The sequence below is a fragment of the Micrasema longulum genome, unplaced genomic scaffold (genome assembly GCF_059751315.1).
Source record: "Micrasema longulum isolate JH-2025_06_02 unplaced genomic scaffold, ASM5975131v1 h1tg000037l, whole genome shotgun sequence".
NCBI lineage: Eukaryota > Metazoa > Arthropoda > Insecta > Trichoptera > Brachycentridae > Micrasema > Micrasema longulum.
The window spans coordinates 267,625-280,004 of NW_028277244.1; the positions used below are offsets into that span (position 1 = coordinate 267,625).

Consider the following 12,380-nt stretch of genomic DNA (forward strand, 5'->3'; position numbering starts at 1 on the left):
CACAAATTCTTGTGAATCACAGCGTTGTTACGTGTAGTGATCTCAGAGTAATTGAACGTAGTAATGCAGAAAGCATCTAGCCATGGAAAAGTGAAACTGAGATAGAACTTTTGTGAAATTGTGAATAATCAAATGTACACAACCGTTGGAATGTTTTTTTTTCTTTGACAAATGATAAATAGTGCATACATTATTTTATTATCACACAAAAAATTATAAACTCACAATTAGAAATCAAACACTGATTTGACTCCACTGAACACTTTATTTTATTTTTACAAATATAAACATATAAAAATAAAAACTTCGTGACAATTGTTTCGCCTTATTAGGGCATTTTCAAACTTGTATGTCAATAAATACTCATTTTGTTATATTTTCCCCGAAATTTAAATATAAATACCTAAATTCCCCATTACCTATTAAACACTTAGCCTCACCCTTAACCATTGGTTTTTCCCTTAATTAATGTACATGCTATAGTTCAAAAGATTATTTTTATTTTCTAAGTACCTTGAATTAAATAACTATATAAGGACATTCAATCCAAATAATCTTCACATTCGTTTGATTTCTAATTATAAGTTTAAATATGGAGTTCTACAAAATAAACACCAAATCAATCAACAAAAAAATATGCTTCATATTTGACCAGTTTTGATGATTTTTAAAGTCTGGCTGGCTTCCCACACATCCTAAAATGTATATTTTGCAGAACACAGCAAACCTTAGTAGAATTCTAATGTATTTTGCGTCATTGTGTATTGAACATATTATTTTGTATTTATATTAGGATACTTCGTTGTAAAGAATCACTTAACTCATTTTAGTTAACGACAAAATCTAAAAGATGCATTTTGCGGCAAATAGCCAGATATAATATTAAATGATACTTCATTCAAACTTTGAATGCATTAGGTGACATTCCGTATCAAAACATTTACTTTACTTTATACAGGTATTTTAAAATTTAATTTGATCATCCCGATGACTTTTTAGCTCGGATTTGTATGGAATCTCAAGCTTTAATCTGACATCACTACTGGTACTAAGTATATTGGTTTATTTAAATGCTTCACAATATTTATGTAAATTATGTCATTTTTACTCTTGCACCAAGTTTCGGTCTTATTTTACTTTATTTTTACAAACACATTTATCAGTAATTTCTTATAGTTTGGCCAAGGAGGCATTTCTTTGCTGTCGGTCCAAGGGTCTTCAATTTACTGGATCAGGCGACAAAGAAGTCTTAATCCTTTTCAAAATTCAAATCTGATTGAGTAATTAGTTTTCTCGAATGTGAATGAATCACTGTGATAGAATGTGGAATAACTGGTGAATGACCAATATGTATGTATATATATATATAGATGAATAATGTAAAATAAATAAAAATAAGTAATTTAATATGTAATACTATTTGTAGTATGACAAATGTAAACTTAAAATTTATGTATAAATTATAATATGTATATGTGTAAATGTGTCTAACATATATATATATATGTATGTGTGTGTATGTATGTGAATGTATGTATATGAATGTATTGCAAGTGCCCCGACTCAACACGGATTTTCTAGCTGGTCGGGGCAAGGTCACAAGCATGGGTGTTTTCTAGTTGTGTCACTATAAACTGTGTCTCTGTAATCAACTGATGTATGTATAATGTTCTTAATAAATAAAAACAGTTACTTAAATATAGTTTTGTAAAGATATGCTTTGCTTAGATTTTTTTTACAGATACATTTTTAAGAATTTTAAAGAATGTTTATAATGTGTTAATATTTTTTTCTCCTCGCATACAACTGTGTATTTATGGCAACACTTTTTTTTTATTAGCATATATTATAATATATATGCTAATTGCAGCCGCATACACCAAGCAAGGCTTGCGTTTATCAAAAAAATAAAAAAAATTGACTCGAATAATATCAATCTAAAACTCCGAAAGCAACTTTCCAAGACATGTATGGAGCATATTGATGTAAGGCTGTGAGTCGTGGTGCCTTACCGAAAGAGATTTTAAAAAAAGACTAGAGGCCTTCGAGATGTGGTGCTACCGAAAAATATTAGGAATTTCCTGAAAAGACCACATCACTCATGACGAGGTTCTCAGCAGAATCGAAGATGGGAGGCACCTGATCAAAACCATCTCAGAGAGGCGGCCACATTATGCGCCATGAGGGTCTCCTGCATGACATCATAGAGGGAATGGCTGAGGGGACAAATTACAGAGGGGGCCCCCGACGGGAATATTTGGAACAAGTGTGCGAAGATTTAAAACTGCGCCTCATATGTCGATCTGAAGAGGGCTGCAGAGAATAGAGACCAATGGAGGACGAGATGCAGGACTTTGCTGCAAACCAATCCCCAGGATTGAAACTGCGAAGAAGATATACATTTTACGTATAATATTTTAAAGTATGTTTTCTCAATAGGTATATGTAAGTATTAATCACTATATATATATATATATATATATATTTGTCTAGGAACTATACTTGTGAATTAAATCAATTAAAATTATAATAAAAATAAAAAAATAAACACGGCAAAAATGTTTTACTATTCCCGCACGACTTATTTAATAAAATCTAATATTATTTGAGCTTTAAAAATGCAGTTAATCATTAGTTATGGTATTTTCATCGCTGACACTTGCATAAACCTTCAGCAAGATTAATGTTCTGTGAATAACTATAATGTAGCTTCTTATTATTTTGTGGATTCCGAGCATTTCTGAAATAATCCGCTCTGAATCCCAAATAGCGACTCCAGACACTTAATCATTTCCTCTCCGAGTGGCTTGAACATTTTGTTTTTCTTTTCTCTTCCTAATATAGTTAGTTCGTTACCCCATTAATCGGGAAGCCAATATACTCCACTTGCACGAAACCTCTTCAGAGCAGACGGGTTTATTGATCATAAAATCTCCACGTGCACAATGCACTTCAGAGTACTTGACGTAAACAAACAAACAATAGGCTTTTAAACATACCTTCCGCATCCGAATGCACGACTGCAATCCGTCCTTTCTTTCCCGTTTTCTAAGAGTAATCAGCGAATTGTTTTCAGCCCCTAGTGCAGTGAAAGAGACGCGAAAAGCTTCCGCACTCTTTCCACGCCACCCCTCTAAGAGTAAACTGATCGATAACGCATGGAGTCAATGAAAGAATACTACACGGAATATCAACACATTAAACACACGAATTCACAAAGAATAATAAACATTCGACATGTCTAACAACAGCTGTCACGTCGCGTCACCGCAATATAAAAATTGCGAACGGTGATATCAATAATACGGGCAAACCCACTTTACTAAAGACAATGGAAATCACATATGTTTTCAGAGCAAATATAAGTCAAATTCACGTACAATTTAGTTCATTTTATAAACATTAGAGCGTACATAGAAAACATTTACAACATAATTTATTTCATTGCATTTTAGCGACTTTTCAATCGCACTTTTTTGCTTTTACAATACACCTGTTAAATACGTTGGCAAAACATTTAAACTTTAATGAAATTTCCAAAATATCATATGATTTAAAGCCGTTTTAATGCAAGTCCATTGTTATCCATTTCGGTAGAAAAACTTGATTTCCCGCGGATTGAGTGCGACTAGACTGGCACTTTTCCTCAGACTGACGAATTGTTTTTCCTGCTACGATATTTTACAAGAAAATGCTTTGCGCATGACAGTAGTGTAAACATACAACATAAAATAAAATAAAGTCATGTTTTACAAATGAATATCATGTATTCGCTTTTAAAATAACAAACAAAACAAAAAATAATTTGTACTGATTAAACCCAGAACAAAATAAATATTAAATCAAATATTGATTTTAAGTTCACAAATTTAAGGGTTAAAAGTTTGGATCCTGTTTATTTTTCCAACATTTTCGCATCATAATACATTTTTAAATAACCTACTGTTTTTTCATGTTCATATACGGTATATATTTGATATGACTGTTCGTATAAATAATAATACTTTTGTACGTATAATATAAATAGTAAGCATTATTCACTACCACCCCTGCTCAAAAGTTAAAATGAATTATTTTAATATTATTAATATTTAAAGCATTAACTTTGTGGTCAAACATTTAACTAAATGTTATTAAATATTTTTGAATATATTTGAAGTTTGAAGTTCGTTTGCAATGTCACTTTGAACATGCGTAATGACATGATATTAAAACGAATTTAGTTGATTTAGTATCCTATAACGTGCGTATAATGTTAGGCAAATTTAGCGTTCCTTGTTCCGATGCGCGGGTTGTCATCTGTCATACTATTGCCCGTTTATCACGTCAGACCTGTCATATTGTTATAATATTATTGAACTTAATATATACGTTTACAAAATGTAAAGAAATGTACTGCCCATATGTTCGGTCAGGAGCCGCCACTGGTTTGCATGTTGGTTTGATTCGTATCCTGACGAAGAGACGGGTACGTCTCGAAACCGGTAGACATGGAAAAGTCGGTAAGTGGAATTATTTTAAACTAAAGTTTCTTATAACTAAACGATGTCAATCAGAAATAAAAAAATAATAAATATTCACAGTATATAAATATTTATTTTATTGACTAAGATGCCAGTGTTTAAAGAGGGGTTCGTTTTTTAATTTTCGTTGCAAACATTATTTTAGGTGAGTAAATTACTTTTCTTACTTAAGCTTAAATATATCAAATCTTACACTATTACGTATGAATGATTTTATATTATGATTAGATTACGTAAATAATTTTTAATATGCAAATTTAGCATTTAATTCATAATATTATATTAATTATTAATACGGATGTGGTGGGGTATATTAACAATCGTATTTTTTATTTGTTAAAAGTGTCGAACTCCATAATTCAAAACGTATTTTTAACGTTTAAGTAAAGAAAATATTACAATACAATTTATTTATCATACCTCTGGTAAAACCATTGACCAATTAATATCGGGTTGGGTTGTGGTCCTGTGGCTTGTGTCTCAGGCTCACGGATCAAATCCCATCCGGATTCGAATCCCACTCTACCCCAACTTGATTTCCATTTTCTAATAGTGAGTTATTTACTCGTTGAAAATGACCATCAAAATGAAATATTTGGGTAAATCATAAGAACGCAAATATTTCTGGATGAAACTGATAAAAAAAATTGTGCCGCATAATTAAATATGCCCTTAGGGGCATTCTTAGGAATGTAAATAAATTATCGCAAAAATGTAAAGAGAATACGTAAAGTAAAGAAAATCTTGTATTTTTATTTCTCAATATATAAAACGAAATTTTTACACAAAATGTGCGTCATTTACATTATTTCGTTTTCAAAATTGTGCGGTAATTTAAATGTGTTAGTAAGAACTGTACGTATTTTTTTTAATGACGTTATAAATATTATGGCAACGATTTCAAATAAGCTGTCATCTGTCAACGTACTTTTAATTTTGAGGTTTCCTTCGGACTGTAATCTCAAGTTAACTATAATTATGTATTTGCAATCGAAATATTAACGTTTTAAAAATACATTATACATAAACCAGCTTTATTTCTTGTATCTATAAAACAGTTTTTGTGGTACACTTATTCGTTAAATTATTATAATTACGATGGATGTTAAAGATGTCAAATCTAGAAATAGGAAGTAAGTCAATAAAACATGTATCCTATTAATTTGCTCTTTATAATTGTGCATTCTAGGACATTGTAGAAATTTATTTTATTCTTAAACATAATGTTTATAATTTATGTTATTGTAGAATGAATTCAAACTGCGTAATGTTCTTTTTTCTTGCTTCAAAGTTTCTGCTTGATAGTTTAGGCAGAGGCGATAAAGATTCTGTCGAAATCAAGTTACCTTCTTTCGCTTCAACCTTTTTTTGTTTCATATTTAATTTAGTAAAAAACGCACTTATATAAAATTTAATGTCGACGGTGGAAAGGAAAAAGTTAGTAGGCGACATGTAGCAACTTTACGGAAGAGCCAATAATTGAAAAAAATATTCGAATGTTAATAATCAACATTCGTTTTTGATGGATCCTAATCAAATTATTTCCTTTTTTTGTTTAAAGGAATAACCCGCTAAGCTTCTATTTTGAGGCTTGTCAGCAGGTGAGATAGAGGGGATTTGGAAGGAGGTAATGAAAAATACACCACAACACCCAGAACAATTAAGAAAAATATCTTTCTTGGATTTTTTCTTGCAACTGGCGGGAATCGAACCCGCGGCGCCAGTTTCACAGTTGGCCGTCTAACCAACTGAGCCGGCGCCTGTCCTTAAATTCCTTGTGATTTTGATCCATTTATTTATTTTTGCTGGATTTTGGGGAATGAAAAAATAATGTTAACTCACATTTATTATATTTCAAAAACGTATTCCTATCAGTGCATCCCTGTCAGTAAGAAGAGCTTCGCTATTGCGCCACTAGTCGTAGTTTGACATTTTTTAAAATTAATACTTATGTTTGAATATTTATTATTTTATGCTTTGTTGATCACTGACAAACAAATTTCTCAATGAAAAGTTACACAATCCTTTTTACAATCCGAAAGGTTTTTACGCGCTTTCATGACACAAGCAGACATTTTGGTTTTGATTCTAAACGTCACGCCTGGCTGGCGGTTGAAGAACAACTAAATACGCGTTAGGCATGACTGAGCGTTTGGGCATGAGTTAAGTATCATATTTTTTTAGGGCGCGTCTATGTGTATTAATAGGTCGATGACAGTCTAATTTCTTAATAAATCAAAATATGACATTTGTATTTTTCTTTCAGGACTGTTCATAAAGCCAAAGATCCATATAAACAACCCAAAACCAAAGATCCTAAGAAGGATCATAATTTATCACAATCCCAACAGCAGGATAAGCACAAACAAAAAGGTCCTATTTCGCAAGCTGGTAACTAAATAAAATCTTATTCAACAATATTTTCTATGACCAAATGTTTGTACACACTTGTGTACAACTACAGTATTTTATCCCCTAGGAAGGTTATCAAGATTGATTACTGAACCGACTCGTCCAAAAAGAAATAGAAAACTGTTCTCGGAGATTTTTTAGTAGTTGAATGGATTTGGATGAATCCCCCCAACCCAATAAAGTTTTCAGCTCTTTTATTTCACAAAAATCAACTCATAAAACAAATCTGTATGGTAGGCAGGTTAGTGAATGTTACTTGTGTGCTTAGTTGTCACTTAAACCAGTAAATGACAGGTCATTAATCCTGTAAATGCCTAGACTTTCATGTACCCTTCTCAAAAAGATACCAAAACTCTTTTGCAATATCTTTTAACATCTTATTAGTTTTTCATTAATTATAAGGAAGGTATAATTTTTCATAAACTTTGTATCGACAAAATTTAAATTAAATAACCATAACAAAACACGGTGTCTGCGCAATCTATAAGTGAAAAGGGAATTCTATAATAATTATTATTGTCGATGGTGTGAATCATAAACTTCCTAAATAAACACTGTTTCTCAATGCAGCTTTCTTTTTTGTAATTTTTATGGCAAAAGAATAAGTTTTCAAAATAAACACAAATGTGAACTAACTAGAACTTTAAAAGAAATATATATGTGCATTCTTATGGACCTTAATTCCAAAAAAGATTTGGGGAACATTTTCAACAAATTGTAAATAACTCATTATTAAAAAATGAGAATCATTGTGGTAGAGTGGGAACCTCGGGCCGCTGATCCGTGAGTCCGCTACACAGCCACGGGGCCAAAGTCATTTTCACTTTGTTATTTGACCAATTACTGATTTCATTGCTTTTATTACATCTTCAAACTGGAATAATTTGAGGTTAAGTTCTCAGAAGCATGGACCATTAGTGTATTTAACGCTACATTGTAACTTGTCATCGGAAATGTACTATTTCAAAGTTGGAACCTTATTGCTTAAATCCCACTACAGAAAGATGTTTAATCTACTACTACTACTACTACCATCGCGCCATTTCTCCGTAGGGGTAGGCAGAGAGAATGGACCGCCACACACGTCTATCCTGGCATACAATCCTAGCCTCTTCCACATTCATACATCTTGTCATTCATGCCCTTCGGTTCTGTCTGCTTTTGACATGACCAGACTTAAGATTTTGGTTTATCTGATCATGCCACGTCTTCCTTGGTCGTCCTCGTCGCACGTTGCCGTTCATTTTCGCCATATATACTTGTTTTACCATTCTTTCGTCGTCCATTCGTTCTACGTGACTAAACCATCTCAGAGACCCTTTCTTAATCTTATCAATTATACTTGACTCAGATTTACACTCTCGCCTGATTTCATCATTCGTAACCCTGTCATACATTGATTTCCCACACATTCGTCTAAGAGATCGCATTTCAACCGCGTTCACTCAGCTTTCATCCTTCCTCTGCCAGTTCCATGTTTCACTTCCATACATAAGTGTTGGGACTAAAACTCCGTTGTGCACTGCCAGTTTAGCTTCGACTGACATATTTTTATTAGAAATTACTCTGCTTAGTGATCCGTTCATTTTGTTCCCGCATTCACTCTTCTTTCAACATCTTTTTCTACTCTTCTATCTCTTGAAAACATGCTTCCCAGCTTCCATGTTTAATCAATGTTTATATATTCAAATATTATATTTTCAGTTGATGTACAACCTCTGGCATGTTCAATTGTTCCATCTCAAATAATTACCGAGATGGATGAAAAAAACACTGATAAATCATTTTCCAAGAGAGAAATAAGAAGCAACTGGAGAAACTACGAACTTCCTGTAGATAATTATGAAATTATTGAGGCAAAAACGGAAGGAGAGGATTTTACTGTAAGTTATATCAAAATGTCTTTAAAATACATGAAAAGGTGCTTTTTAGATATTCTGATTTTAGATATTAGCATACATCTGCGTAGTATGACAAAATACATAGGCTATAAAACTCGTGCGTAAGTAGCTGAGTTCTATAACATATTACATATGTACATTTGACCTGACAGACATAATGACGGACAACAAATTTACGACACTAGGCAAAGACAAAAAACAATACTTCTGCTCCCAAAGAAAAAAACAAATTACGGACAAAGGCATTATACTTTTCTGGCCCCTAAGCTAAACTTTTTAAGCAAGGACATATTGGTGAACAAAATGAAAAACAATCTTTTTCAAAGCTTGAGTCCATAAATGAATTGCTAAAAAGACTAGACAGGAAGCTGAGTAATATGTTTCATATATCAGAATATAATTTTAGTTTCCCTTTCTCGTTTTATTGATGTAGGTATGTTTTAGAATCTTTTTTCATATTCCTTTTGAATCTTTACACAACAATTGATGTGAAAGTATGTACAATTATGTATAAAATAAATAATACACTGACACTCCGGAACGTGCCTGTGGGCCAGTGACCCGTTGGGTCAATCCAAGGCATTGAGTAAAAAGACCGCTATAGCCTATGGAAACTGAAGTAATTGTAAATATTGTAGGAAGAGATATTGTGTCCCTATAAAAAACAGCCTGCAATAAAGTGTCCTAGTATGTATCGAATAAGGTCTTATTTGAACTGAAATATTCGGAAAAATTAGAATGTTATGAAATGTGTCTATATGAGAAAAAAGTCTCCGTAAATGTGTTAATAATATCAACTACAATTGGATTCTTTTTATGGCATAACCCAGAATTTTTTATTCCTCACAATGAAATTTGAATTGGAATATGCAGAATATTTTTTTTTAAAAACAAATAAATTTATTTCACACATGTTTTACTTGCTAAGTAGTTTTTTTAAATAATTTTTTACGTATAATAAAAAGTAAAATAGCGATATTGCCTTTGAATGATTGCTAAAAAATTCAATTTGAATACAATTGAAATTATTTTATTGTTGTCTTTACAGAAACTTCTCAGTATGCCAGTATCACGGGGAGGACATTTCCAATTCAAACATGAAAAAACTTGGACAACAGACAAGAAATCATCACAATATAGTGACTTATTCACATTTAATTTTAATTATATTTCCTCTGCACTGTCTTGCATACCATTTTACGATAGAATCAGATTAGACCCTTCTCTTTTTCTACCGAACAATCTAATAGAATGTCAGACACTGCCAGTAAAATTTGGCCAAGTTTAAAAGAAATTTACCCATTGAAAAAGAGGAGGAAATCATTGCCAGATCGCATCTAAAACTTATTTATCCGAGCGAAACTAAATCTGATTGTAAAGAAGATTTGATGAATTCAGATTTTCAAGATGATATTAATTTGAATGATTTTAACCAAGAAGTATTGGAAACTGTTGTAAAACACGAAGAACCTTTAAAAAGTCCAGAAGAAATTACAAATCAAACTGCAAATGCAGTTGTTGATGTAAGAAAACTGAACATCCCAATATTGAGTCTGATGATGAACTAGATGAAATTTTAGGACTGGGTAACACTGAGTCAATGATAATAACAGGTAAGCAATCAAAAGTTTTCCATTTCGATTACATTTTGTTGACTTCTAATAAATAAGTATTTGATGTCTTAAGTGAAATAGTAAATAATTTGTTATAACAGCCATTTGTTTTGATGTTGTCTTACAAAAAAGCTCTAATCACAGAAAATAAGGGAAGTCACCAGTGTAGCAGATGCATAAAATAAGGCAAGAGGAACATTTAAATGTAATGGTTTTAAACACACAAAACCTAGTGCATTCAGCACATTAAAAAAATGTTTTATTGCATCTAAATTTAAGAATCGTATTTTTATATACCTAATATTTTGTTCACGGTTTTTAGAAAATATGTACATAAATTATTGGTTTTGTTTGTCAGAAACGTTGATGTTTAAAACTTATTCAAATATACAGGAAATAAAGGTTTTTTTACTTACATACATACCTACCTACCAAAATTAAAAAGCGGCAAGTTTAGTTTTTAATTAACGGTATCCCTAAATATGTCCCTATTTTTTTTTCTTGTGTTGGTAGTCTGCATTACAGTTATGTGTTGTGCACCCTTATGTATGTCCATTGGGCACTCCGCGCATAGGCAATAAAACATTCTCATTACTTGCTCTCTGGTCCCCACTAGGGAATTATTGTCATCCTTAATGGCAAGTTTTAAATATATTTCACGAAAATTAAACTACTTTGAATAAACATATATTGTAAGATACTAACATTTTTTGTGAATTTCGTCATTATAAGTTTGAGACCTAGTGCTCATTAAACATTACATAATTATTAATTTAGTTACAGAATAACAATGGTTAATTATGGGATTTAATGTGGAATAATGATTACAACCATAAAATACTCAGTTGAATACATATACATATACATATACATAACAATTTAATTTTTACCAGTCTCTTCAGTCCTCGCGTTAAATACATATTTAATTATGTTTTTATCTTTTTTTTTAGTAAACAGCCCTGTGAAAAGTGCACCAGAAATCATTTCCAGCCCAGAAAAATCATCAAATACAACTGTACCAGATAGTTTGGACCTTGACAAATGGCTTGATGAATATTTAGAATCATAGTTATGAAATTCTTATATGTATTTGTAAATTTTTCACTGTGTGATGATTGTGTGCTTAATAAAATACATGTGTACAATATAAGTTTATATTGACCTTTTTTTTTACATAAGATTAAAAATCATCTTCATACCCCCTGCAAATGGCACTGCATTGGTAAACCAAATGAAGTGTATCTCGATCATATGTTATACGAAGGCAAGGTGATCAGTCTTACAGTCCAGGGACAATGCAATGTTGTAGTGTAAAATCACATTTTCATGTCCTCCTTACCGGGACCGAGATCTCGAGCATGGAAGACGAACGGTCTACTACTACAATTCGAAGTGGACTTATATCCCCACTCTATTCCCTTTTTTAGGATTTTTATTGAGAGTAGCCATCGAGTTCAAAACACTCGTCCCGGGTTCTGATTCTATTTTGCACGCAGAATAGTGTTCTTCATCCGCCCGAACACGACGAATGAGAAAGTTTCGTGGTTTATTCAATTTACTTGATAGTAATACTTGACAAACTGAAAAGTCAAAAAAATATATACATATTTTTATGTATCGTATTATCAGAACTATGATTTTTTATAATTTTTTATAATTACTCCATGTGGGACATCACAAGTTTTCTTCGGTGATTTCTGCTGATTGGTGAATTGGCTTCCCGTTAACCGGAAATCCGTCACAACACTCTATCATTGGTTAATTTGGAAAAACTAGTGACGTCGTTCTAGTAGTTTGTTTTTATTATTTTTTCATACATTTTCTTCTTCGAAAACTTTGCAGTAAATGCTCTAATTTTTACCGCGCGTAAAAAAATAATTTTATATCCAATTCCCATAGCACTGAACTTCCACTTACCGACTGAACTTCCA

The 12,380-nt window shown here is 31.9% G+C and overlaps 1 protein-coding gene and 1 long non-coding RNA gene across 3 annotated transcripts in view; one reads left to right on the plus strand and one right to left on the minus strand.

Annotated features, from left to right (window-relative positions):
* Positions 1-3,638, minus strand: part of LOC148285382 (uncharacterized) — a 121,093-nt gene extending 117,455 nt beyond the window's left edge. Inside the window, exon 1 of the long non-coding RNA XR_015822141.1 lies at positions 3,000-3,638. This is a non-coding gene — a long non-coding RNA (uncharacterized LOC148285382). The remainder of the gene's footprint in view (positions 1-2,999) is intronic.
* A 1,711-nt stretch (positions 3,639-5,349) lies between these two features.
* Aven (Apoptosis and caspase activation inhibitor) lies at positions 5,350-11,604 on the plus strand. Of its 2 annotated transcripts, none has more exons than XM_088225389.1 (5): positions 5,350-5,656; positions 6,790-6,914; positions 8,640-8,818; positions 9,885-10,449; positions 11,400-11,604. In XM_088225389.1, exons 1-4 carry the CDS (start codon positions 5,622-5,624, stop codon positions 10,122-10,124), a joined length of 579 nt encoding a protein of 192 aa, XP_088081515.1. In that variant the 5' UTR covers positions 5,350-5,621; the 3' UTR covers positions 10,125-10,449; positions 11,400-11,604. The 2 variants fall into 2 exon arrangements, with proteins under 2 accessions (XP_088081515.1, XP_088081524.1); XM_088225398.1 differs by having other exon boundaries at positions 5,435-5,656; positions 6,790-6,896.
* The last annotated feature ends 776 nt before the right edge of the window (positions 11,605-12,380 follow it).

What these genes read in the sequence shown, in the direction of transcription:
- Aven (XM_088225389.1), top strand. Translation starts at nt 5,622, where the DNA reads ATGGATGTTAAAGATGTCAAATCTAGAAATAGGAA. An exon ending in AGGTCCTATTTCGCAAGCTG is followed by an intron (nt 6,915 to 8,639) that starts GTAACTAAATAA and finishes TTATATTTTCAG; the next exon opens with TTGATGTACAACCTCTGGCA. An exon ending in CGGAAGGAGAGGATTTTACT is followed by an intron (nt 8,819 to 9,884) that starts GTAAGTTATATC and finishes TTGTCTTTACAG; the next exon opens with AAACTTCTCAGTATGCCAGT.